The sequence below is a fragment of the Colletotrichum tamarilloi genome (genome assembly GCF_030869305.1).
Source record: "Colletotrichum tamarilloi strain Tom-12 chromosome Unknown Scaffold_19.1, whole genome shotgun sequence".
Taxonomy (NCBI): Eukaryota; Fungi; Ascomycota; class Sordariomycetes; order Glomerellales; family Glomerellaceae; genus Colletotrichum; species Colletotrichum tamarilloi.
In genome coordinates this window covers 395,036-420,832 of record NW_026849402.1, presented here as the reverse complement: position 1 = coordinate 420,832, position 25,797 = coordinate 395,036, and the positions used below count along the sequence as shown (strand labels likewise).

Here is a 25,797-nt window from a genome sequence, read left to right as displayed (position 1 = left end):
ACGAGTGACATGGTCTGAGTGGGTGATGCGCAGCCAAGTTTTCCGCCTTTTACACATAATTTTTTCTCTCTCTTGCACTCCAAGGCCCCTCCTCTCATTTGCTGTGTATCGTACACCCCTGGTCGCTTATCCCCATTCTTATATCCATTTAATGACCTGAAGCAGTCTTGTATTTTTATTTTTATTTTTATATTTTTTCCAACCAGCCCCGATCCCAATCGATCAGTCTATCCCCTCTCCTACCTCTAGGCTCTAGCCGCACATGCGACGCAGACCGACAACAGAAGACGGTTCCTGGGCCGGCCATATGCCTGCTGGTGACCGTGTGTGCCTGGCTTGCTGGCTTTTCCCTGGTCGTTCCATCCTGTTCTGGGCCCGTTGTGCTGTCGATTTCGATCGGGATTGCGCATGCCATTTGCCCTACGGTGCCAACTTCCTTGCTTTCGGGCCTCGCTTGGTGACAAGGGACCAGGACTTGCATTCAGTCATTTCCTCCTTTGGGCAACATCTCCACCTGTCTGAGCCGGCAAGAAACCCTATATCGTCTTTTAAACAACGATCGATCAACTTGCGAGCTGAGTTGACTGTAGTCTGAGGAGATGAAGTTCCGGCGCGTCAAACCACCATCGGGAGGTCTCGTGTGCTTCTCTTTCCGCCAATGCTCTTCGTTTGAGACTGCACGCAACTTTACAGACTGAGCCGTCTGGACATCGCTACTGTTCACATGGCCATGGAACCAGCGTAAAATGTCCAGGTGGTCAAGATGACTGCCCTCTGGTGGAGCTTCTCACATTGTGTAGACGACGTATCCTTTTCCGGCGCACTTCAGATAGGTCCTGAAATCAGCACTATTTTCAGGGTCCTTTCAATGTTTGCTCTTTTGGCGACAACATGTCTGTCAACCCAGCTGACCACTGGGTGAGCATGAGTCGTTGTGTGCTCCCAAATCCGTCCAGCACACGATTCCTCATAGCCAAATGGGCCTTGCCGCTCAGGAATCTTGAGGAAGATCGCGATCTCGAAGAAAAAGTGGACGCACCTGACTCGGCCGTATTTCTCGGACCAGGAGGAGAGTAAGAAAGAAAGAGGAATTTAAGACCCTGCGCGAACCGAGGGCCCGCGAGGGTGACGTCAGTGGTCCGTTGAGGCTGCTAGACGATGCCTCCTCTTTTCAAGCCCCGACTATAGCTTAACTAACCGTACTCCGTACCCTGACTACCCAAGACTTGGGCCCGGGGCGGCGTCGAAGCAAGGCTCTCGATGGTCGAGGTTGTCCACAAACAGTAGACTGCCCACTCGCTGCGGATCCGTGTTATGAAGAGACTCCTGCTCCGACCCAACAAGGCGGGTAGCCTGTTGGAGACAGCGAAGGCCTGCTCAAGGATTCAGAAGAGAAAGGGTCGTCGGCGTTGCTCTTGTGAGGTGTCAGTTGGGACCTTGCGCGTATGGCCGGTCAAGCGGGCCCTCGTTATCGTCGAATATCCAGCTATGGTGGTTTAACAACATGCCTTTGTAAATGAAGAGCAACAGCTTAGGACGGCAATGCTCCAAAACCTACCTGGGGGTGAGAGGGTACCTGACTTCGCGCGGCTTCAGCAGTAAGATGCTTCCCTAACTTGGCTGGCGTGAGGTACGAGCAAGGGCAGAAAAGAAGGGGCGGTTGACACACACGCCCCTCCCCCCCCTCGTCCGACGCAGTCCCCATGTACCTTAAGCTCTGCAGGGCCCCCTCGGTACGTCCTTTGGGGAGGGAAAATTTCCTCCTTCCAATGTCGTCATATCTATGTCAAGCTCATTGCGGTACTTGTAGGTGTGCATTCCGCCCAAAGGTACCGACACAGAACGACAGGGAAACAATGTACTTCCAGCTCTATGTAGGCTGAACCCCCTCGACCGGGCGTCAAGCCAACTCCACGCGACACGCGAATTCTTTTTTGTTTCGCAACGTTCGTCCTGAGGTTGCGAGAGAAAAGTTGAGTCTCGTTTCAACAGAGAACAGAGATTGACCGTGGTACCTACTGCTGCCGACAGAAAGATGAAGCGCTTTGAAGTGTCCAAAAGTCAGCTCAGTTGCTTCCCGAGCCTTCCGCAACCCGATTTTTTTTTTTTTTTGACGGTGAAGAGAAGTCTAAAGCCGTTTTATCCATGCTTTGACAACCACCGTCTATGCGATTGATTCGGCGCGAGAGAGAGAGAGAGAGAGAGGAACACCTACCATGGGCACTGTTGTGCATGGGAACGGCGGTCATCTGAGAGAGGCACATAGCGCAAAGTAGGTACTAGGCTTCCGGACGAATCACTGAATCTGAACCCAATCCAAATGTCAAGGTTCGCGTGCTCGAAAGGGAAACTGGGCGAGTTGTTGCGCTGGGGCTATGGGCAAGGATGCTGTAACGGCTGCCGCATCTTTGGATAATTGAACCGTCATCAAATCGGCCGGAGAGCCCTTCCAGAAGTCCCTTTACAATCTCCAGTTTACATACGAGCCCGAGTCATAGGCTAGTTGCCAACTATGTAGAGCTGGGGGTTTCGCTCAGCGGCCTGGCCTCGTGCTGTGAGCAATAAGCCCTAATCCAACCCTCCCGGATGTGTGGCTCAACTAACGATGCCGGCAAGAGCTCAACTGAGTTCCGGGAGCGTATTTCCGAAAGACAAGCAGGTTTAGTAGCAGCGATATCCTTGAATGTTAGCACCATGTACAGCACGAAGCAAGCCCTCGTGGATTTCAATGTGCAGAGAGACGACAAGACTCAAGAGGAGTCGACAAAAGCGGTTCGAGGGCTCTGGTAAGTCAGGGAATGACCTCGGGTTTGGGAGGGGAAGAGAGTTGTGCCAGAAACGGTACAGGCTATGGGAAAAGGAAGCCGGAAAAGAAAAGTAAGAAAGGGCGTAAGGGTCAAAGGCAGCCTATCAGCAAGGGCTAATGGAACGGATGAGCCTCCCGATCAAGTGGGAAACGGGTTGTGATGTGGCGTCGAAGGGTCTTCTAGCTTGCTTATGCTTGTCCACTTGCCAAGCTGAGAAGGGAAATAATCGTCCACGATCGAGATCTCTCTCTGTGGCTCGTGACAACTTGAGAAGTACCGAAAGACTGAAGTCAGTTAGGAAACGTTCTGGAGTGTTGGGGTTGGGCTCTGATGGGGAATCAAGCTATGCGATTTTGGGAGGTAAGCGGAACTCGAAGCATCCCCGTCTATCGGCAATGATTGGCGCGCAGCTCCGATTGTAGCGAATAGCTCTATACTTACGGATTAGCAGCGGCGAGCGCATTTACTTGCAATTGCTTTCCCAGCTGTGCCAGCCTGCCTAGCAAGGTTTAGGCAGACGGGTGAGGATCACTAAGTGCTAGACCAGGGTGACCTGAAGCGCCTTACTGCTTTGGTAGTAAATGATTCCCGTCCACCTGGTTGTTTCTGGCAGCACCGTCTTAATGCCGTCGAGGCACCCCCTTGAGGTTCTCCCGTCGCCTGTCACGCATCGTTACGCCGTCTGGGAAGAAACTTCAAAAGCCAAGTACACGAGGGATGGATAGATGACGGTCTTCATGATCACCCGAGTGGCGGAAAGAAGACACATCACTCACCAGATAATCTGTCAAGATCTCAAGCCAGAGACTTTTCAACCTTGCAAAGCTACTCGAATGCCTAGGTTTATCTCCGCATGGCAGGGGGGCCGATCTTCTATTTTGACTTGCTGAAAACCTGAATCCGAGGCCAATAGTATGGCATTCTTTCACAAATGCATGCTTTCGCAATCGTCGATGTTCGAGAATTGTTTGCGAAATCTTCTCGAGTCTCCAATGTTTCCATCGCTTCCATCTGCTCGCTTAGAGGTGTTCGTTGATCATTGTCCGTGATGTCAGAAGACGCGAAAAGACGGCAATCTTTGCTTCAATGAAGTCCGGCACTGCTTCCTGAGTCCTTCTCCTCTTTGCTGTGACGTGACAGCACTGTCCCCGTGGGCCCAGACCCAGGGCTGATGGTCTGGTCGTTTTCGCGACTGTGTGATAGTGGCTCGCTGCAGACGGTGCCCATGTTTATCTGTGAGTTCACGAGTAAGTGACCCTGCCGCAATGTAACAGATGAGAGGTGGAACGATCGCTGAGATAATCACCATCAATCAAATTGAGCGAGGTATGCTGATACACCGGCCAACCTTTGAGTGATGGTAGATATTTGGCCGTTTGTCAGAAACATGGTGCGCAATGTCAAAAAGCACCGTCGGCCTTTAGCTGTCCTGTTTTTGGCGGGTTAGCATAGTAGCGGAGTTTTCTCCGGTCGACATCTGTATGGCTGGACAATCGGCAGGCGAAACCCTCGCAAGCGGTATGGTGCACGTTCCAGAAAACGGGAACGGTGGCTTCCCATACGGATACATAGGTAGGCCCAGGTAGGTAGGGAAGTAGTTACAGCCAGGTACCGTGCTGTGGGCAGAGGTGTACTAGGTATGTAATGCCCTGAATGGCACCACCGGTTGACGAACTCATGGAACGTGGACCATACACACCTGCCGTTTAGAACTAAGGTATCCGTAAGGTTGGGCAACCTGGGCACCAGCACCAAAGAAGACAAGACTGCTTACTTAAGACGAGGAGGGACGGATGCACGGCTATCAGATACGTACCGCACAGAGTTGCTTCTAGCTCTCGACCGGTGAGGCAGCTTGGAGCCGCGGCTACAAAGGTACTCCTAGTCCAACTTACATGGTGTGTGCATGCTTCAACAACGAGACACGACATCTACGGAATCGACGTGACAAGTTTGGGAGTCGCGGAGGGTAAGCTCCAGAGCATCGGGGCTACGCGAGGCGAGGGCACACGACGCAGGGCGAGAAATCAGGGACGAGGAGGACCCTAGGGGCATTCTGGTGTTGGGGTGATGAACTGGCCAGTCTCAGTGATCCAGCAAAGTCTGCAACTGCAAGTGTAATGCCATGGCAATCGCCATATAACAAACAGATCGCGATTGCCATGGGAGGAGATGGGGTTTCGGGGACGTGTGGCTCCAAAAGGCGGCGGCGCTAATGCTTCGCCATTCCAAGGAACGAGTCGGCGGGTTGGGCAAAGCAAGTTTTTTTTTTTTATCCCTCTCCTTTGCGGCGTCACAGAGTTTGAAGGGTCCTACGGCTGACTGCTCTCACCAGTGAACCTCGAGATCTCGAGAATGGCAGTGAATCGGGGTTTAAAAAAGCGTATGGGCCCTATTGTGCTCAAAACGGGCTGGGCGGACTAGCGGGCAGGTGCGGCCCCACCAAGGTTCCTTGCACCTGATTGATGTTGGTGTGTTGTAACTTGTGTTGCTTGCTGGACCCCTCGACGAACTGCCATTGTTAGATAACCCCTGCTCCCAGCCGCCCGTCTTCGGGCCCTTTGAGTAGATACTTGAGGATCGTAGTAAGATAGGCTGATCAGGAAGTACCCAGCTGGGGTGAGAAGGGGGTGGCTGTAGACGTAGTCCTGCATCCCCCTCTTCCCTGCTTTGCGACATCCGGAATGGTGCCCCAGAGTTCCTGCCCTTGAGGTTCCTTACCCCATTTTGGCTCTGATCCTAATATCCGCTTGCGAGGTGCTCTGTACCTTATCATGTATCCGTCCTCCTCGTCAAGTGCCCCTTTAAATTATCTACGGTAGCCTCTTGTAAGTCCGGACATGCAACTATCCAGTCAATTCTGCTCCTCTTCTCCTCACATCCTTCTTCGTCTGCCTCACTTCCCCCGTCCCGTCACTTCTCCAACGCTCCACGTCCCTGTGGCGCAATCACCGGAGAGCGAACAAGGGTGCCACACATGTACGTACAATCCCATGTGGTGGTGACTTGTCCCTCATCGACGATGGCTGAGGTAGGCATGGTGCATCATTTGGTATGTATTTTCCGATCTCCAGGGTCTTAGCTGCTCCGTCGGACAGCGCCGTTCAACCAATCCAGACACGGAACCCACACCAGTCCGTTTGCCGTCAATCATGCGATGCGCCGCCGCTGCCCTGCTTATTTACCCACTGGCGTGGACATCCCCTCTATTCCTCACCTCTATTGCCTCAGTCTCTTGCGAATGCTATGAATGGTCTTGTTGGAGTTGAAGAAGGTTTCGTTCCCGTTCCTTTGTGCGCATCTGCCAGTCTATTACAATTCCAGACTTTATTCCAAGTCTCTTACCCCGTCGGGAATCATTGCTCTGTCTTGCAATTGGACCAGGTACGGATGAAATTCGACGGTGATCCAAACAAGGTACCGTTCGGACTGGATTCCGTCGCGTCCTTCGAGGGCGTTCCTAAGGTACTGCGCACCCAGATAAGCCCATCAGGTACCTTTGGTATGTCATGTAAGTAAAATCATGAGGTACCTCCCTGGCCAGTACGGATACGGAGACTGCGACTATTTCTACGTGAACGGTTACTTCGCGCAGTTCGCACATTGCATTTTTAAGGGTGCAAGTCCAACCCGACAGCCCCGCAAACCTGCGCCCCGTTTTACTTTCCCGTCCAATTCCTTGGAGAACGTCTGTGGACGCTAGGCGTGCGACGTGCGGTGTGCGGTGTGCGCGCGCGCGCACTCTTGACTCTCGAGTCTCCCCTCTTATCCCCACCTCCATCCTCAGCTCTATGTATACACACTAGATCGACGATCACGACCCCTAGGGTACCGAACCAAGGTCCCTCGCTGTTACCGAGTAGTCTTACTCTTGACGGAGCCCAACCCAACTAATGCACCATTCAGACCCTGAAGATAACGTCGCACCAGCCGCAGAATATTCCGCCTGATCACAACTGATCACCGATCACCGATCCCGATTGACAGGCACACACGTTCCGGAGTGCCTGCTCCGGTACGGTGTGCCTCTGCTTTTGCACCATTTAATGCATGCGAATACAATACACAGCACGCACTCTCAGGCCGGTCACTCTGCGACGACAAGACATGAATATGCGCATATTTGCTGCAGACAATCATCTCGAGAGCTGGAGTATTGAGGCGTACACAGGGCAACGCTTCCTTCGGCACCAATTGAATATGAGGCGCGAAGAAACGACGGCTGATATGTTTTACCTCGCTGTATTGGTTCATTCATTTCTCGACCCAGCACGGTCGCCGACATCAACGCCCATTGCTGAAGATCAAAATATGGTTACTGAGCAGCTCTCAGGTCCATACCTCCACGACTCCGTGCTCCATACCTACTCCATACCCATCACTCGCGGCGGGTCTTTTGTCGTCCTTCAACCGCCAGAGTGACGTAGGTACGGATACACAGGTCTCTCGCAAGACATCTGATCCCCGAAGACGAAAACTCTCTTGCCGCCCCTCGCCATCTCTCTTTCGCGCAGTCGCGACAGCTCCACTCGTGCCAGAAATACCACAGGGACATGGCAGATTGTAGCCTTCCAACGCACCTGGCGCAGCTACCCTATCCTGGTTTCAACCACGCCGTGGTGCCGGGCGGATACATCGGGTGCCCCTTGGCAAGGCCTAGACGAGTCCACAATCCTATTCCACTCCACCGGCAAACTGTGAAAGAGACACCTCTCCCCACTGCGGGATGGAGCTTCATTACCTAAGGTAAGGTAGCTCCATGTATTTTATGCATCTAGACAGCTACCTATCCGGACCTTGCTGTGTGCCTTGCTGACAGACCCAGCAGACTGACAGAGAGTGACAGAAGAACCGTATCAGGCTTGCCCTGCGCGCTTATGCCTGCACCCTGACAGTTTACTTTCATTTGGGTTAAGCATATACAGACAGATGTCCGAATTCCAACTCATAGCATGGGCGCAGAAAGAAACAGGTTCTTTGCCTCCTTACGCGCAACCCCTACGATCACGGGTGCGCGGTGTCCCGGTGTAACTCGCATTGAGTATTGACTGGATGCAGGTGCTGGCTGACACGTTGTACACAATGATTGTCTGCTCGTCTCTTCGCCCTCGTTGCCGCTTCAGTGGTCGAGTATGCCTCATCCTTCTCTTCCTCCAACAAGATCGCGGTCCACGATTCAGCGTCCTGTTTCGACTTATCCTGAAAACGCTGTTCTTTTTAGGGACCTCCAACAAAGCGTGCTCTCAGTCTCCGGGCCGGCTTCAATTCAGTAAATGCACGTATCTCTCCGTTTTCTGCCTGCGTTTCGAGTGTACTTGTTTCTCCACCTTGTCTTGCACCCATCCAACCAGCTGGCGTTGTAGCGCCGTCCTTGAACGCTGCAGCCGGGTCCAGTTGGTCGGGGAAGAAGGGTGCCTCCCCGCAGTCCGGCTGGGGACCAATATAATCCAACATCACCCTCACGTCATTGGGTTTTCATCCCTACGTCTTCCCCGAAGACGGGGCATTGGCAGGTGGGCCCTTGCGAGTGGCCTGTCTTTCGGTTTCTTTCTTTAATCGTCCTTTTCCCCTCGAGGCTCAATTCGAATTCAACTGGCGTCAGCTTGAACGACAAATTTTCTGAACTCGGAATATTGGCCCGCCAAGCTGTCAAGCAAAGACGGAGTGCTCCTGGGTCCTGGTTTCACACAGAGAAGCCTCCGAGCGGTTGGAAAGACACGAGATCAACGATAACGGACCCTCGGACTGTCAACCAACGGAATGCTGTCTGGCAATTTTTCCTTTCTTTTATCGGGGGAATGAAATTGCTAACCCTGATAGGTCACGACCTAAGGTAGGTACTTATCCGTACCGCGTAAGGTTATGTATCTTCGGTACGTACTGCCAGGCCTGTTTCTTCGTGCACTTAGTCCCTTGTTGCCTGAGGTCTTCTGGGGAACAAGTCGTCTGCTACTGGGGGCTTCCCTGCGTTTATCAAGACGATCCTCTGGTCCCTGAAGTTCTGGACCGTCCTCTTAACATGGGGTCCAGCTGCAGCCACAAAGTCAAATTTCGGAGGTGCCATCAAAGCGAACTGCCAGACCATGGGATTTCGGGTCCATGCTGATGTGTTGATGCAAGAGAAGACGTCCATGTTGCCAGAGAAGGTGATGAGACAAGCCACAGTCGGCAAGAGATTACCAACGGGATGCCTGTCTACTTTTTTCCTGATGGGTGGTTCCAAACATACGAGGGTGAAGGGCTTTGGTCCCTTTTCCCCCTCTTCTGCTCTCTTGTCCGCTCTAACCCCTCCCCTTCCCTCAGACCCTTGCGAACGATGCGGGTACGGAGACAGATACAGAAAAACTCCAGGGACCTCGCAAAGCTCACCGGGGCGGGGACTCTGTCCATGTGAGGCAGCGCCCCCTCCCTCTGGACCTCTATCGATCATGGTTTACGTAGTACGGTGCGGACTACGGAGTGCAGGCTGCAGCTTGCATTCTGACTCCCCACTCATACTAAGGGTAATAACCTATAGATTTTCAAGGGACCTAACTCCGGCTTTGGCAACCCTCGTGTCATGGTAAGCGGTACGTCATTGTGGCCGAGGGCATGCGTTACCGGCCCCGCTTGTCTTTCGGCCGCGGACGATATTCCCGACGGGCCCTATGGTGTACTCCGTACGGATACAGTAAGGTGCTTTCCGTACTTTTGTTACTTTTGCTGGGCCAACGGGGGCCACTGCAGACCGAAACATGTGCCCATTATTCCAGGCACGAATGGCGCATTGCTAGGTAAGCCCAGCGCAAGTTTGCAAACCCCCCCCCCCCCAATTGAGATCTGCACCCATTGCGCCAATGAGCTCAGAACAATGACAACTACCTACGGGCTTGGTAGAAGAATATGGTCGACTTCCCGAGAAGAGGACAATAATTGGCATGCCGAAAGAATGCGTAATTTTCGGGAACGTACGAGTACAAACCCACAGAGCTTTTGTCAAGCAATGCTCGTGTCAACGTTGCTTCGAACTCTATCGTCAACTGTCGATCTGTGCCTGGCGTGATCACTGTTCGCCCGTCGGAATCGACTCCGAGATCCTCGGGGTCCAGTATAGAACCTTGAACAAGAGAAAGCCAAAGAGATACAGAAAAAACTATACACATACAACAAACTCACGCCATATTTGGGGGACGTGAGGGCAGAGAAAAGCATAGGCTCGAGGTTCCATCCCCAGCGTTTCATAGCGGGATACCCCGGAAAATCCTGGTCCAGTCGAAGTCTGGAAAGCCTCGCAACGGCGACAGGTTCGGGCGTTCAATATTTGCGCGGCGTGGTCGCGTGAGCTGGTGGCCCTACCTCTCGACAGTGTAGGTAGGTATGGGCACAGATGCTGGGCGGGCTTCATCCTGTGTATGGTAGTCCCTAAAGAACTTTCCTTGTTCCCTTAAGGATGCATCCCGTCTGTTCTCAATCTTATGGGCATCGTCGCCTCGTGGCCCCGTTCGAGCCTGTCGCGGCCCTACTCCAAATTAGAGCTTTCGCGCAAACGGTGGGGGGGTACAGTCGGGGAGCTTCGAGATAAAGAAAGAGGGTAAGCGAGCTCTTCAATGCAGAACCTACCGAACAATGGCTGAACCTTGGGAGAAAAGTCTAGTCTCTCAGAGATCTCGCGCGGCAGAAGGCGGCGTGTTCTTGATAGGTGGGTGACGAGGATGAGCCCAACATCAAGACGTGTGGAAAGACGACAATGTGTGTGTGCACAGAGGAAACGTTCTTCCCTTGGGTGAGCCCAGACCCCATCAGGCATGGCCAAAAGGGCAAAAGAAGGCCATCACGGCCCTCCTCTTGTCTAATTAGACTCTCGACCTGCCGACGGTTTTCCCCCTCGTGTTCTTTTTCTCATTATTTCTCCATTTTTCGTACCTAACTGTTTCCATCCGCTCCAATATCTGTACTTCTGCGTGGTTCTCGAAGAAAGGGACGAGCGTTTTATTTTTTTTTAAGTACCCAAAGTCTTTGCGTTGCGATGCGTTGCTCGCCCAACAAACGCTGCCACGCTGCCCAAGCACGTTTGTTACCTTTCAACTTTTCAAGGCACGGATGACGATCGACCGTTCGTTCACCCTCGAACCAAAGGGTCGTGAAGATTGGGCGGATGGTGAGGCCCCCAAAGTAAACGTTGTTTCAAAGGAGCCAAGAAACAGAATTTTTCAGATTTCCTTTTGGCATGAACCGCAAAGACGTTTCTACGAAACCATGCTTTTTTTTTGCGACGGGAAGGTAAAGATGGAGAAGAGCTACTACCACGAAAAAAGGAACAAAACGTTGGCGTTTTGGTAAAGGGGATATAGCACACGGGGAGACGACGGGAAGTTTACGAACATCTTCTGGAGAGAGAGAGAAGAATTGGGACCAAAAAAAGACGTTTGATCGACATGGCCGTTGGGCTATTACACACATGACATGCGATTTCCAATCTACATCTTTTTCCAATCGTCTCAAAGTTTTCTTCTTCACACAACACACGCGAGCGCACAAGCACGCATGGAGGAGCCGAGATGAAGAACTGCCGACAAGACGTAGAAACGGCAATGCGCCGGCAATCGTGGGCTTTGCTTTGTAGTGAGGAAACGGACAAACATACACCTGGTACGTCTTTGGCCCCTCCTTTTCCCCCTCGGACATGGACAGAAGAACGGGATCCCAGAGTTGAGCAATGGAGAAAAAAAGAATTCGTCTGATTTCCATTTCCCGCCCTAGAATGCCTAAATGGTATGCTGCTACTGATACTGATACTGATTCGATGACTCGAATAATGGAAAACCATCCCCAAAACGCCGCACGCCGTTTCCCGCCGGCCGAGTGATCACTCGCTTCGTCTTTGCTCAGCCGCGGAACCCGTTTGACAACCTGGAAACAACCCACCCTCCCCCCTCATTTTCCCTTTCGTCTGCCGGGGCTAGCTTTTCGGGTAAGAGATATGCTTTGTAGACTTTCTTCTCCCAAACTCTTGAATCCTTGCTTAGACCATTAACATCCTCCTCTCTTGCCACAATCACATCGGCTAGATTAGGCGGGCTCACTCAGCCGCTCCTCGGAGGTGGAGGTCCCATCTTGCCGGCGCCGGTATCAACCCTCTTACTGGGAGGCAAGTCTGGCTTTTTGAAGCCATCATTGGACGAGCCCGCAACCTGGGTGAAAGTGCCACCCTTGAACCACCGGTCCTCCTCCGCCTTTCGCTTGCGACTGAGTTCAGCCTGGACCTTGGGGTCGACGAGCTCCAGACCCTGTACAGGCGTGAAGGCCAGCGAGGATGCCGTGCCCGCTCCCGCGCCCAGCGATGTGCCAACACCTGACGTCCTCAGGCCCTTGCCGCGTAGGTCAATGTTGGAGTTTGCTGATTGTCCAAAACCCCTGAGCGAGGATGCCGCTCCTCCCATGGGCGTTGCGCCGCCCCAGCCCTTGTTCTTCTGGCCGAGCTTGGCCCTCGTGCGTTGATCGACTTGGAGGTTGCGAATTCTGCCGTCGTTACCCTGACCGATCATACCCATGCCGACCGTGGTCTCCCCTGTGCCGTAGCCGACCTCACGCTCCTCCTTGCCAAAGGCCATTCTATTCTGGGCTTTGCGCAATTCCGTCATGGCCGTAGCCTCCTTAGCCTTCCTTGCCCTTCTACCACCACGCTTGCGGGAAGGCTTGTCATCTGGTACCGGCAAAGCTCTGGGGCCCTTGTTTGGAGGCGGTTCCGTGAGCTTCTCGAGTCTTGTGAGGCACTGCTCTTTCAGATCCTCGCCCGTCGAGCCATCGGCGCTGGAGTGAATTCTGTCGACGCGGGCAGCGAGTAGCAGCTTCGCTGACACGATGCGCATGGCCTGTCTCTTGAGATCGTTGGGAATGCCTTGAATGATGGGTGAATGGTAAAGGAAACCCTGCTGTCTGACGCCAATATTCGTAGCCAAGCCCGCGGCACCAGCACCTTTCTTTGAACCCCACGCTGCAATGTTGCACGCGGGCGTCTTCGACAGACCAGTAAGTCCACCAGCGGCGTTCAACAGTTGAGCAGCCGTCAGAGAACCGATCATAGCAGTCAAATTCGGCGCGAACAGATTCATGCGCGACTGTACATAGCCCGTTAGGGTCTTCTTCGCCTTGTCGAGGGAAATTACCATTTCACAGGCTCTGTATACGCGTTCCAGTTCTTCTTGCGACATGTCTCTGCCCTTCGTTGTCGTAGCCTCCACTGTTACGATCATGAGGGATGGGCCGTCAAGAACGGACTTCAGGGAAGCTTGAAGGACATTTTCCGTTGAGTGCTGAAGCTTCTTGATATTCTCCGAATCAAGCGGTCCATTGCCCAAGATCGCGACGACCTTCGCATACTCCAGTGGGTTGGTGATGAGCGTCTCCAGTTCTGGGAATCGTATTGAGTAGTGGTCCCTGATATACTTGTGTACCAAGACGATCTCGCTGTCTATGAGAGTCGACAGACTGTTCGATTGTGTCAGGAGGTGGTATTCGGGATGGTCTTCGATGTTGCCTAGCAGTTCTGTGGGGGTCGGTTGCGACTGGTAGTGTGCGATTTTCTGTAGCGTTCGAGTGACGATGTTAGGGCTAGTTCTCCCAAGAGACGATGTAAACACAGCTTCCATCAAGCTAGTGGTGCTTTCGGGTGCGTCACTTACCTCTAGTACTGGCTCCAAACTTGACATGAGACTGGCGACACTGCGAACATCGTTGACGCCACCCAGCTGCATCTTCTCGACCTTTGCCTTTGTATCCTCTGCATCTTCGACAGGATCAACAGCACCCTTGGGTGTCCCACCCATTTCTTCATCTTGATCCTCAGGTTCGCTCTGGTCATCGTCCAGATCCATGCTGCCCGATGCTTTGCGACCGCTCGCCTCGGGCGCATGATCAAGTCCTAGGGGATCATTGTCTTGCTGAGTCTCCTCTGCTTCCGAGCCAGAGTCCTCGAAATCGTTCAGCAGCTCATCTGCTAGAGTCGCCATGTCGCCAGTCGCAGCTACCGAAGTGGCTGTTGGATGGTAAAGTCGCCTAGGAAGGAAGTACGGCGTGGCGAAGTTGTGAGATTGGGAGGATATAAAGTTACGGAAGCCTCGCGAGGCTACGGAAGTTTTGGCGCGACGGGTGGGTCTAAGCCACAGAAGCTCGTTATCGGAGTGGCTAGTGCCGATAAGAGCTGCGTTTTTCCAACGCTTCAGCCTCGGGCCTGTCGCCTGAGAATCGTTGGTGTTTGCGACTGGTGCAGAATATCATCAATTGGGCAATAAGGTAACGCGATTCAACCTGCCGGTACCCATACAAAGCCGAAGTTTTGTACCGTCACATTTAGCGACCCCAATTACACGCGACTTCACGCGTTTCCCCGAGTTTAATCGATTTCGACTTTGCTCGACACCATGGAGGCGTCACGAGGACCCCCGAAGGTCAAGAACAAGGCCGCTGCGCCTGTTCAGATCTCTGCAGAGCAACTTCTACGAGAGGCTGTTGACCGACAAGAGGTCGCTCTACAGGCACCTACTCAGCGGTTCGCCGATCTAGAGGAACTTCACGAATTCCAGGGCCGGAAACGACGAGAGTTCGAAGACTATGTTCGACGCAATAGAGTCAACCTCAATAACTGGATGCGATATGCGGACTGGGAGCTGGAGCAAAAGGAATTTGCGCGCGCAAGATCAATCTTCGAGCGCGCGCTCGATGTGCACCCCAACGAGATCAAGTTGTGGATCAGGTACATCGAGTCGGAGAGTATGGAAACCAACCCCAACCCTCTGTGACAAGACAAACAGCTGACTTTCTCCCAGTGAAATGCCGAAACATCAACCATGCGCGTAATCTTCTCGACAGGGCCGTCACACGATTACCTCGTGTCGATAAACTTTGGTACAAATATGTGTACATGGAAGAGATGCTGGGCAACGTTCCAGGAACCCGCCAAGTCTTTGATCGTTGGATGCAATGGCAACCCGATGAAGCTGCGTGGAGCGCATACATTAAGCTGGAAAAGAGATACAATGAGTTCGACCGAGCCAGAGATATCTTCAGAGCATTCACACTCGTCCACCCGGAACCTCGAAACTGGATCAAGTGGGCGAAATTCGAGGAGGAATTTGGCACGAGTGATATGGTACGCGACGTATTTGGTACTGCGATCGAAGAGCTGGGCGACGAATTTGTGGACGAGAAGCTCTTTATTGCCTATGCACGATACGAGGCGAAGTTGAAGGAGTACGAAAGAGCCAGGGCGATCTTCAAGTACGCACTGGATCGCCTTCCTCGCTCTAAATCAATGATACTTCACAAGGCTTATACGACCTTTGAGAAGCAATTCGGAGACAAGGATGGCGTCGAGGATGTCGTACTTTCAAAGCGCCGTGTTTACTACGAAGCACAAGTCAAAGAGAACCCGAAGAACTACGATACATGGTTCGACTACACACGTCTGGAGGAAACCGCTGGCGATCTCGACAGAGTCCGCGACATCTACGAGAGGGCAGTATCACAAGTACCACCAGCGCAAGAGAAGAGATTCTGGAGACGGTACATCTACCTCTGGATCAACTACGCCATCTTTGAGGAGTTGCAGGCAAAAGACATGGAGCGTGCAAGGCAAATCTACAAGGTTTGCCTGGAACTGATACCCCACAAGAAATTCACCTTTGCCAAGGTCTGGCTGCTAAAGGCACAATTCGAGATTCGGCAGGGTGAGCTGACGGCGGCTCGCAAGACCCTGGGCCAGGCTATTGGCATGTGCCCGAAGGACAAGCTGTTCAGGGGGTACATTGAGCTGGAACTGAAGCTCTTTGAGTTTTTGCGATGCCGGACGCTCTACGAGAAGCACATTGAGTGGAACGCCTCCAACTGCCAGACTTGGATCAAGTTCGCCGAGCTCGAGCGCGGCCTTGACGACTTGGAGCGGACCCGGGCCATCTTCGAGCTGGCCGTGAGCCAACCGGTTCTCGATATGCCCGAGTTGCTATGGAAGGCCTACATCGATTTCGAGGAAGAGGAGGAAGAGTACGAGCGCACGAGAGAACTTTACGAGCGCCTCCTTGAGAAGACGGATCACGTCAAGGTATGGATCAGCTACGCCCACTTTGAGCTCAACATACCCGAGGACGAGGAAGAGGCAGAAGAGGAGGCACCGATCAGCAAGGAAGCCAAGACGAGGGCACGCAAGGTCTTTGAGCGCGCACACAAGAGCATGCGCGACAAGGAGCTCAAGGAGGAGGCGGTCACGCTGCTCAACGCGTGGCTGTCGTTTGAGAGGATACACGGCGGGGACGACGAGATTGAGAATGTGCAGAAGCTGATGCCGCGCAAGACGAAGCGCAGAAGGCGCTTGGAGGACGACAGCTTCGAGGAGTACATCGACTACGTCTTCCCCGCCGACGACAAGCAGACGCAGAACCTGTCGAATCTGTTGGCCATGGCGCAGGCCTGGAAGCAGCAGGGAGGAGATGCTGCGGCATAAAAATCATCCGTCGGAAGAGAAGACGATGTTTTGTTATTTTTATAATTCTATGCTCTTTAGCAACGCCCATTGTACCCAAAAACAAAAGCTTCCATCAAATTCTGAGATGCCCTACCCAGCATCAAAAAAGAGAGTTCGGACCAAATCATCCGTGTCTCATCTTATCCAGATTACTATTGTCTCGCCATGGGCAACCCCGGTAACCAGTCATCTGAAGCTCCCGCCGGATGGGTGAGCCGGCGAACCTTATTCCATGCGAGAGTCAAGAATTTCGTTCTCTGTTCTGCTTCTTCAGACTTCAGGTCTACTCCTTGCCCCAGACACATAACTTACAAGTTTCGCACGCAACCCAACGAGCTCCTGACCAATAAACACAGATGATCTAGCAGTTGGTGCAATTCAGCAGACTACGGTACTGGCCTTCGGGGCTTACCCATCATCGGGATGGCGGGCGTATAGAACATGTCAGACCAGTCATCTGACTGACGATGTCTTCACCAATGGCGACTGCAGGCGCGAGGGAGGGGAGGGGAATTCAAGAAAAAAAAAATGCGGCGGATGTACAATGATGTCATTTTTCTATTGATTGCTCAGCCGCCTATCACCCCGCCACCATCCTTTCCCACGACACCACACGACATCTTTCGATGCCGTCAAGCAACCAACGCACGCTATCCGTACTAATGGGAGTGTAGGGTAAGGTAGTGTAGAGCACGAGTCACTCTTTATCGCCCACGGCAGTCTGACATTGATTGACTGGGCAGAAAAGCTAACCATGGCACACTGACTGGATCGGATCGAATTTCCCATCACCATTGCCTTTCTTTCCCCTATTCCAAGAAGTTAGAACAGGCTGAACAACAGAACAGCCAGGACATCAGCCGACGGACGGTGCCGACGTCTGCCCATGTGTCCCCCCCACACCCCATCTCTTGTCCGCATGATGCATTGTTTCCAACGTGCCAGCTTGACCGAGACCGAGGCAGAAATGGCAGATCAGAACGGCCCAAAAGAGCAATTAAAAAAAGTTGGCAGAGCTGTTGTCAGAAAATCAGCAGACTTGATAATGATGGGTTGAGAGAGTGGGGGGAGCGTCGGAGGAACAGTCTAGAACATCTTCATTCACATCTGCCTCGCTATTCCGATAGGTAGGTATGGAGGTATGGTAGAGGAAACCGAAGAGGAAGCAGCCCAAAATATGTACTCACTGAGTCGATTACTCGCGGGGTGGCTGCAGCTCTTGGCTCTGGGCACTGCCGGTGACATGGTAAGGAGGGGAGAGGTGTGGGCTGTTTCGGACCCGACCGCTTTTGCCGGGGGGTCTTCTGTTGCGTATCACATAGTCACACAAAGCGTCAGTTCTCAATCACCAAAGGGTACCCAGCCATAGTCAAGAGAAGGGAATCGGGAGAAGAAGTCAGGTCGCAACGGTTATCATATCTCATACTCATAATATCGGGAACTACATATCCAGCCAAATATCATGAAAACAAAATGCCCATCCTCCTATCTAAGTAGGAAACTGTGAAGCCAAGAGACCAGAAAATATCGTGTGATGAGTGGTTGTTGGGGGATAGGGAGGGGCAGCGAGTGCATCGCGGTAACTCGACGATGATGATCTTGTGCTCTGGCCCGAGTACTAAAACCCACGTAGCCGTCTTTTCCGTCGCATATCATCATCCCGCATATGCCACCCCTCCCTTCCCGTCTATTCCCCAATCTTTTCAACTGGTAGCCGCCTTCTCTCACCGCCGCTTGTCCGTTCCCGCGCTAGCGAAAAATGTCCGGTCTGTCTCAGGAACAGGGGTCCCTTCTCATCGGGTTCCGCTTGGCTGCTTCAACCACTACGAGCCCGGGGCCATGTGGTGGCCAGACCTCTCTCTGTCTCTCCCACTTCATTGCTTAACTCGAACAAAAACATTTGGTTCCAATCAGACCCTGCCGATCAGCCTCGATCTCGGCTCCATCGTTTGCCCATTTTGTCTGAGCTGCAGGCTGCGATGCCCTCCATTTGGTACTACTGTCATCCGCAGGGGCCGAAGACAACAGCTCAACCAGTGACGATGCATCTGGTTCTTCTTGACGGCGGTGCAGGCCGATTAGTAACGGCGGCGTTGGTCCCGGTCTGTCACAATCCAATTAGAATCAGTTATGGTTCATGTACAAGAGAAGATTGCGTGTAGATTGGCAACAAAAGGGGAAAAGGGAATCCATCTATCTGAGTAAACGCAACGCAAGGTGGCGCCCGTCGAGGGCCGTTGTGAAACTTGTGAAGCGCCACTCCCACATCCCCTTAGTCTTCCAAAAATCTTTCCCAGTTTTGTTTGAAAACAGATATAAATGTGGCTGAAAGATGACTTGTAGAAAAATGTCGTAGCGTCGTAGTGTCTTGTACAGGCATTAAAGGTCGTAAAAGGAACCGAGAGGTTGAGGGCAGAGTGAGACTAACAGCCCGTGCGGGCGAGGACGTTGTCTTGAGGAATCCGAAGAGTACCAACAAGGACGAAACACCCCACCGTCCAGGACTGAAGTGCCCTCTCCCGGACTTCTCAGTCTCTGTATCTCCTGTCGTCATAACCAACAGGAGGTGCAGGCAGGTGCCCGGAAGAGTACGGGTTATCGTCGTAGTAAGTTGAACCATAGTCATACCGCTCTCCTCGTGGAGAACCAGCATGAGACCAGTCGTCAGCCCTACTCCGTCGACCACCATGACCGTCGGTGAGCCTCTTCTGCCGCTCAAGTCGTTTCTGGTGTCGGATTTCCTTCTCGTGTTGGAATTCCTTGCATTCGTGTGTCATCTCTTTGGCTTCCTTAAGCTCAGACCAGGCACCCTTGATACCGAGGGCAGCGATTCCAACAGAGGCGGCGTCTTGCACGAGAGCCTTGGTTTTGAGCTTTTTCGCCTCCTCTGGGCTGAGCCGCCCTTCCTTCACAGCCTTCTGCCTTGAATTGCGTTTCTCCATACTTTGATAGACCCCATGTGCCGCGTGAATGGTGGCAACGGCCGCTAGGCCGGTTGTAATGACTTGCTTACCTCTCATTTTCCTTGCGCGCTTCGCATCATCGTCCGAGTCTCCAAGATCCGATTCGGAACTGGTGTCCGACTTTCCTCCCCTGCGCCGAGATCGGTCTCGGCGCCGGCTCGTGTATGACGATCTGTCATCGTCGTATGCGTCGCGTCCACCACGTGCGGATCCCCTGTCGTAGTCGTCGTATTCATCAGAGTATCTCCGGGTCATGCCGCCGCGTCGAGAGCTACGGTCGTCATCGTAGTAATCATCTCGGCCATACTTCTCTCTCTCCTTTTCCTCCGGGTTGCTGCCAATGCCAATCTTGGCGAGTCGCTTCCGTGCAGAGTCGACAACACTGCGGCTTCTGCTGCGTTGGCGGGGTTTGTCGCGACCATCGCGGCTAGAGGCACGGCTGTCATAAGAGTCGGCGCTACGGCCACGGCTCCGGGACCGCACGTTCTCGATAGCCTTCTTTGCGCCAAAGGCACCTAGACCGGCAGTGGCCAGAGCAGCCAAGCCCGGTCCGCCGCCTCCGCCGTCAGAGCGAGCGCGCGACCTCGATCGGCTTCGTCCGGTTCGGCGGTCCTCCTCGATGTTGCGCTTGGATCCGTTGATGACCCGGTTACCCACCAGACCACCGATGACGGATTCGGCCAGGCCCAACTTGCTCTGTTTCTCGCCGCCTTGTGCAGCGTCGATGGTAGCCGCACCAGCGGCAGCAGTGATGATGCGCTTTGTCTTCTCGCCTTTCCAGCCGCCGGGCTCCTTCGCAACACGGAAAGCCTCAGTGGCTCCGGCAATGAGAGAAGCCATGGCAGCCTTCTGCATCTTGCTGGCGGCTTCATTTCCGGGTCCTCGAGACTTGGACCGAGAAGATCTCGAGTCAGGGCTGCCTCGTCGGCTTCTAGTGTCGCTACGCCGGTCGTCGCCACCACTGGCGCCTGTGAGAGCTTTGACCGCAACTCCCAGACCAGAGGCTGCGAGAGCGTTCTCCAAGAAAGACTTGTGACCCTTTTTCTCCCTGTCTCCCTCCTCATCGGAGTAGTATTCGGTGACTCGACCGTCACGGCCGCGATGCATGACATAGGTGGACTTGTCCTCCTCCTTTTCCTTGCGCTTGCCGTAGTACTCTGCGCCCTGGTAGCCGGCAAGAGCTCCAGCTGCTCCCAATGCCGCCGAAGTCAGGTAGTTTCTCTCGATTTCGCCGCGGTGTTCCTTGGCTTCCTTTCTATCGTAAAGCTCCTTGCCGCCAAAGGCTAAGGCCGCACCGGCAACAGCAGCCAGAATCTTTTCTTGTTGGTTGATAACGCGCTTACGAGACCTCTCCTCTTCGGCGTAGACGAGGCTGCCAGCTTTCCGGCTGCGACGATCATACTCGCGATCGTAGTATCGGTCCCGGTCGTCATAGCGGGGGTCGTCGTAGTAGCCGGGTTCTGCTGACCGAGTTCTCCGGGAATCTCTATAGCCGGGAGGGGGGAAGTCTCGGCGGACTTCTTCAATAGAGAGCTCGCTGTTCTCTCGGGCACGAGGAATGATCTCGCGGGTTTGGTGAACTTTAAGATAGCCTTCGTCGGCATAACGGGGATCAATTCTCTCCTCACGACGCTCCTCGCGCACGTAGCGACGAGTGCGCTGAGGCTCTTCGTAGTAACTCATGTCGGCTGACGAGAGTGGGCGTAAGAGCCAAGCAGGCTCGGTGGGTAGGTTTCGATTTGAAGCGGGGTGGTGTAAGTCGTATGAGTGAAGTGACACAGTAATAGGGTTTGGCTCGAGTATGCCGCCAGAGATGATGGTTCAACTGGCGAGACTGAAGTATGGTTGAAGAACTTTCGATGAAGACGCTGAAATGTCTATGAGTTGTTAAAGTTAGAAAGATGAAGGACAACAAGCCCCGGGAAGAAATGAAGGAGGGGAAGAGATGATGAGCGAAGACAGGGGGGGGGGGGGCGCCAGGGCTAGCTAGAAGAAAGCGGATGGGCAAGGGTCCAGCAAGACGGGAGGGCAAAGGCAATCAGGCATGGAAGGAAAGAGACGGCAGGGACGGGGAGGTCACTTCAGGCAGAGAAGCCAGCCAGATACAGCCACCTTAGGCCTGGAGTGGGCAGGGCAGAACAGGGTTGGGCTGTCCGAAGACATGGATGCGACATGTCGACGACTCAGCGTTGCTCCCAAAGATGCAGCATTTGGAGCGGCAGCGGCAGCAGAAACGGAGGGTGCGGGAACCACCTCAGGGAAAGAAATGCCAAGGCAAGGCATGTTCGATACGGGCATGCGAAAGTACCTCGCCCGCAAAAGTACCGTGAACAAATACTTTTGAAACTTGTTCTTGAACAAAATGGGACCCTTTTTTCTCATCCGAAAGGTAGCCCATCTACACAACACAAGCTACCGTACTGGCAAAAGAGTCATTTGGACATGCCGTAAAGCCCCCCTCTCTTCTCAACGTCTGACCGAAAAGAGTGTGCCCCTTCTTTGGGTCGTCCAATTTTCCAGTTGCTCATTCTCACATTGGCTGGGCACCGAGAAAAAGTAAGACGAGTGGCCAGGCAGGCTGTCTAGTGCGCCTAGAGACTTGTGCTAGCGCTGTCGTAAGTGGCATGAGAGGACGGGTGCTCCCTGCGACAAACCCGAGGCCGCTGCGCACCAAAAACTAGTGTAAAGTCCAAGGTAAGTGATGGAGGTATGGTGGTGGTGGTGGCTTTGGGGGACTTTGGGAGTCCTCTCCGGTAATCTTGCAAATATGTAACAGCTCCTCGGGTTTCAAGCAGTGCAGCGTCTGTTACTTGCTCCGAAAGATGGCAAATACGTCCGCGCCTCTTTGTTCGCGAGAAGAACGAGCATGGTAAGGTATGTGCGCGGCCTCCGATGCAGTCGGCATTGCCTACCTGCATGTAACGCCTGCAACTTGTGCCTGTGACCTCGAGCCTGGGGGAGCCGTAGTGGCATATGGGTTCCCTGGAGTATTCTAGCTGGAGGGCGGAGGGGAGGGCGGGACGAGTTGACAACGAAGCAGTGGGAGAGAGTATGACCTCATACCTACAGGCATTCTGGCCAATGAGACATCGAGAATCGCTCTTGCCTTACCTCTCATAGCGTGCCCTCCACTTGGCCGAGCGCCCATAGGAGGGGCTCAAGACCCAGTACCTACATAGTAAGGCAGGACTCTGCCACCGAGTGCTCGGTCAGTCCGCAAAAACACCCATTTCTGCTTTCCCACTGAGCCAGGTGATGCCCAACAATGTACGGAACATGTCTGTCATAACCATAATTGAGGATCCCTGTTGATTTATTTCTTTTTTTCCCTTTCTCTTAATGCCTCAAGTTCCACGAGGTTGGTTTCTCTCGGTAACAGGTTGATCACGTCGAAGGTAGGTTGTGAATATTTTGGGGGTTCGTCGTAATTGCGGCATGATATCATTCGTTTCCAAACAGCAAGAAGTTACCGAAAATGCAACAAACCTCATTCGGTATCTTTCGAGATGCAGCACTAACTGGCCAGACAGAATTGATGGGAACGCGCTAAGGTATGTAGTCGCGGATGACAAGCAGATACCTACTGTGTAGGTAGAATCATAGAAGGGAAGTGATCGAATAGAACATTGAAAGTGGGTGAGATGATTGATGGGCCGAGAACCTGAGGTGGACTGTGGAGCGAATGGAATGCCCCGCGGTGACAAACTTGAGGAGGGGAACCTGGAAAATTGCTCCGAAAGGGCAAGGGTGTTCTTGAGTCCGTGACGTAGTGTTGCACTTCTGCTGCTTCTCAACGGAGTACCTACCTACGGAGTACTGGGACTGGTTGCGTTGCGCAGCCACACTCTGCATCGGAAAGTGCCACACGTGGACGATGGATGTGTGGCGGCTGTGGCCTGGTCACTGCCCCAAGGTCTGGACCTTAGTTGTCACGTGTGTCGTCTGGTCCGAGAATTACCTCATCCTAGCACGTGCCCGTATCAACGGCGGAAACGGGAGCACCGGCCGTGAGTGGGGATCCCTTGTTCCTTCCTTCCCAGCTCGAACAATTGCTTTGTGTGATTCGTCCAAAGAAAACGGCGTTCGCCAATGATGCAGCCCAGCTCAAGAGTGTGGACCCATGGCAACTACCCGCCAACCACATCCCTCCACCTCCACTACCTGCCTCGCTTTGCATCTCTTCACCGTAACCTGATTCTTGTGCTTTCGCGCGGGGGAGAAGCGCATTCTCATGGCCCGAGTTCGCTCAAATGCCAGTTTTGCTTTCATCACAGACTCGTCTAAAAGTCTCTGCAGTAATGCCCTTGATTCCCATCAAAGAGGGAGAACGACTTTGAAGATTTTCAACGAGACAAGCACAGCTCCAAGCAAGTCATACAGCCAAAACATTTGACAGAATATCCAAGATACCTGCCTACAGCTGGGGTTTTCTCGGCTCCGTAATTGAATCCTCAGGTTGCTCGACTTTTCCCCAGCCTCCCAAGTTCTCAACAACCCCATCCCACGATCAGGGCCGGCAAACACGCAACCTGGTGCCAATCAGTTCCCCTGCTTGCTCGAGTGAGCCAACACCGCTATGCCATCACCCGTGTATTCGTACCCATTTCAGTGCAATCATTCACGTTGTGCAAGGCAAATCCTCTACGACCTGATTCGACCGCACAATGACACACGCAAGCAACCGGGTCAACCGTCAACGTCACGCCAGCTCAATCCCGCCCGGGGCCTCACCTTCACTTCAGCCAGTCACGCCTGAACGGCTCTGCCCTGCCCTGCTTTTTCCTGCTTCTCGTCACGTCTTCCTCCGTTTACAGCTTCGTTTGTTTCTTCCCTGTTCGCGCCCTGCCCGCTTTGCCGTTTGCCCAGCTCAAAGCTGCTTCTGGCCTGCTTCTGGCCGGCTACTACTGCGGCTGCAAGGGCCTCGAAGCATCGAGCATCTCTACCCAACCTCCGCTTTCCAAGGAATACAGACCAGGGTATGTGAAAAAACAGACCAACACCAAGATTTTTGGCCCGCCTGTTTCTCGCCCCTCACAATGGGCAACAAACGCGCAATTCCCAGCTTTCGCTTCCACCATCGCTGTCGCCATGGGTTCCCCATTTGTTCTGGCCTGCTCCGTGGTCGTACCCGCGCCAGCTTCACCGCGTACGGCGTCATTTGTTTCTTGACTGCATCACCACGATTTCTCGTCTGTTATTTAAATCATTCATCCACCCTCCGAAGCTGTGTCCCGTAGTTCACTCTCTTTCCCTCCCATCCGCTTTTGTTTGCTTCAGCCAGCCCGTGATACCCCCCCTCCGCAAGAACTTCTGCCGCCTTGTCCTCAACAGACCTGTGATACCCATCCCCTCAACCAACAAACAACATGAAGTCTGCCATCATTCCTCTGGCCATTGCCGCCAAGCTGGCTGTTGCCAACCCCATCGACGCGCGCCAAGTGTAAGACACACAGCTTCTCCCGCTCGGGATCTAAAAGATAGCTCAAGGGGAGCTTCGGAGCTAGCCAGACACATACTAACACAGCCCTCGCAGCTCTGACGCCCCGGCCTTCACTGCCGCCGCCGATGCTCTCATCTCGGCCTACATTCCCACTGACCAGTGGGACTCCCTGACCTCGGCCTTCGGCTCCGCCGCTAGCGCCGCCAGCGTCACCGGGGATCTCAAGTCCTACATCTACTCTGTCCTCAAGGCCACTAGCACCCCGGACTGGTTCTCCGCGGCCATCCCGACGCAGTACACCAGCCAGTACGGCGCTCTCGAGTCCGCCATTGAGAGCCTCCGCCCCACTGCTGCCCCGGCCGGCACCCCCGTGCCCACCGTCATCGCCGTCACCACCACCAACTCGGACGGCAGCACCATCACCACCGAGATCTCTACCACCGTCACCCCCGTCCCGACCACAATCACCACCGACGTCGTACCCACGCTCTCCCCCAGCGTCGTCACCGGCACCGACTCTGCTGGCAGCGCCTTCACCTCCACTGTCCTGAACACCGCATCCGAGTCCGCCACTGGAACTGCTGCGTAAGTTTTCCCCATATCCTGCCATCAACTCACATGTATCCTAACACTTTTCGATAGTACCACCGGTGCGTCCCAGTCCGCCTCCGCAACTGAGAGCGGTGCGTCTGAGTCCAGCGGCGCTTCCGCCACTGACGCCTCCGGCTCCGCAACTGGCTCTGCCGCACCCTCCTCCACCGAGGCCCCCAACGCCGCCCCGACCGCCATGGTTCACGGCCTCGTTGCTGTTGCCGCCGGTGTTGTCGGTCTCGTCATGGCCTTCTAAGTGGGATGAGTGACAAAGGTTGAGCGAAACGCAGTAAACGGTCTGAATAATGAGGCAAACGGCATGAAGAACTTGTAGATAATGACTTTTTATCGGTCTAATTCCCTTCTCTTCTTGGTTCTCTACTTCTGTCGAAACGGCAGATGGCGAGACTTGAGATTAGGATGGTTATGTAATAATGAGTAATATGGCATGACTTTTTCCAACATATTTCATCCGAGTCTTTTGTTCGCGTTTCGTGAAAT

The 25,797-nt window shown here is 53.6% G+C and overlaps 7 protein-coding genes across 7 annotated transcripts; 4 read left to right on the top strand and 3 right to left on the bottom strand.

Annotated features, from left to right (window-relative positions):
• Positions 1–3,858: 3,858 nt before the first annotated feature.
• Positions 3,859–4,116, bottom strand: CTAM01_06772 (uncharacterized protein; the record flags this gene model as incomplete). Its single annotated transcript, XM_060522798.1, has 1 exon — positions 3,859–4,116. One exon carries the CDS (start codon positions 4,114–4,116, stop codon positions 3,859–3,861), a length of 258 nt encoding a protein of 85 aa, XP_060382643.1.
• Positions 4,117–8,890: 4,774 nt separating this feature from the next.
• On the top strand, positions 8,891–9,849 carry CTAM01_06771 (uncharacterized protein; the record flags this gene model as incomplete). The annotated part of the gene is made up of 2 exons (XM_060522797.1): positions 8,891–8,953; positions 9,325–9,849. 2 exons carry the CDS (start codon positions 8,891–8,893, stop codon positions 9,847–9,849), a joined length of 588 nt encoding a protein of 195 aa, XP_060382642.1.
• Positions 9,850–11,869: 2,020 nt separating this feature from the next.
• CTAM01_06770 (Prp31 C terminal domain-containing protein) lies at positions 11,870–13,795 on the bottom strand (the record flags this gene model as incomplete). The annotated part of the gene is made up of 1 exon (XM_060522796.1): positions 11,870–13,795. One exon carries the CDS (start codon positions 13,793–13,795, stop codon positions 11,870–11,872), a length of 1,926 nt encoding a protein of 641 aa, XP_060382641.1.
• Positions 13,796–14,206: 411 nt separating this feature from the next.
• CTAM01_06769 (pre-mRNA-splicing factor CLF1) lies at positions 14,207–16,281 on the top strand (the record flags this gene model as incomplete). The annotated part of the gene is made up of 2 exons (XM_060522795.1): positions 14,207–14,555; positions 14,612–16,281. The coding sequence occupies 2 exons, from the start codon at positions 14,207–14,209 to the stop codon at positions 16,279–16,281; spliced, it is 2,019 nt and encodes a 672-aa protein (XP_060382640.1).
• A 2,549-nt stretch (positions 16,282–18,830) lies between these two features.
• CTAM01_06768 (uncharacterized protein) lies at positions 18,831–20,948 on the bottom strand (the record flags this gene model as incomplete). Its single annotated transcript, XM_060522794.1, has 1 exon — positions 18,831–20,948. One exon carries the CDS (start codon positions 20,946–20,948, stop codon positions 18,831–18,833), a length of 2,118 nt encoding a protein of 705 aa, XP_060382639.1.
• A 2,747-nt stretch (positions 20,949–23,695) lies between these two features.
• On the top strand, positions 23,696–23,917 carry CTAM01_06767 (uncharacterized protein; the record flags this gene model as incomplete). The annotated part of the gene is made up of 1 exon (XM_060522793.1): positions 23,696–23,917. A coding segment is annotated over one exon (222 nt), but the record flags the coding sequence as incomplete, so codon positions are not given.
• A 714-nt stretch (positions 23,918–24,631) lies between these two features.
• On the top strand, positions 24,632–25,552 carry CTAM01_06766 (uncharacterized protein; the record flags this gene model as incomplete). Its single annotated transcript, XM_060522792.1, has 3 exons — positions 24,632–24,705; positions 24,799–25,290; positions 25,348–25,552. The coding sequence occupies 3 exons, from the start codon at positions 24,632–24,634 to the stop codon at positions 25,550–25,552; spliced, it is 771 nt and encodes a 256-aa protein (XP_060382637.1).
• Positions 25,553–25,797: the final 245 nt, after the last annotated feature.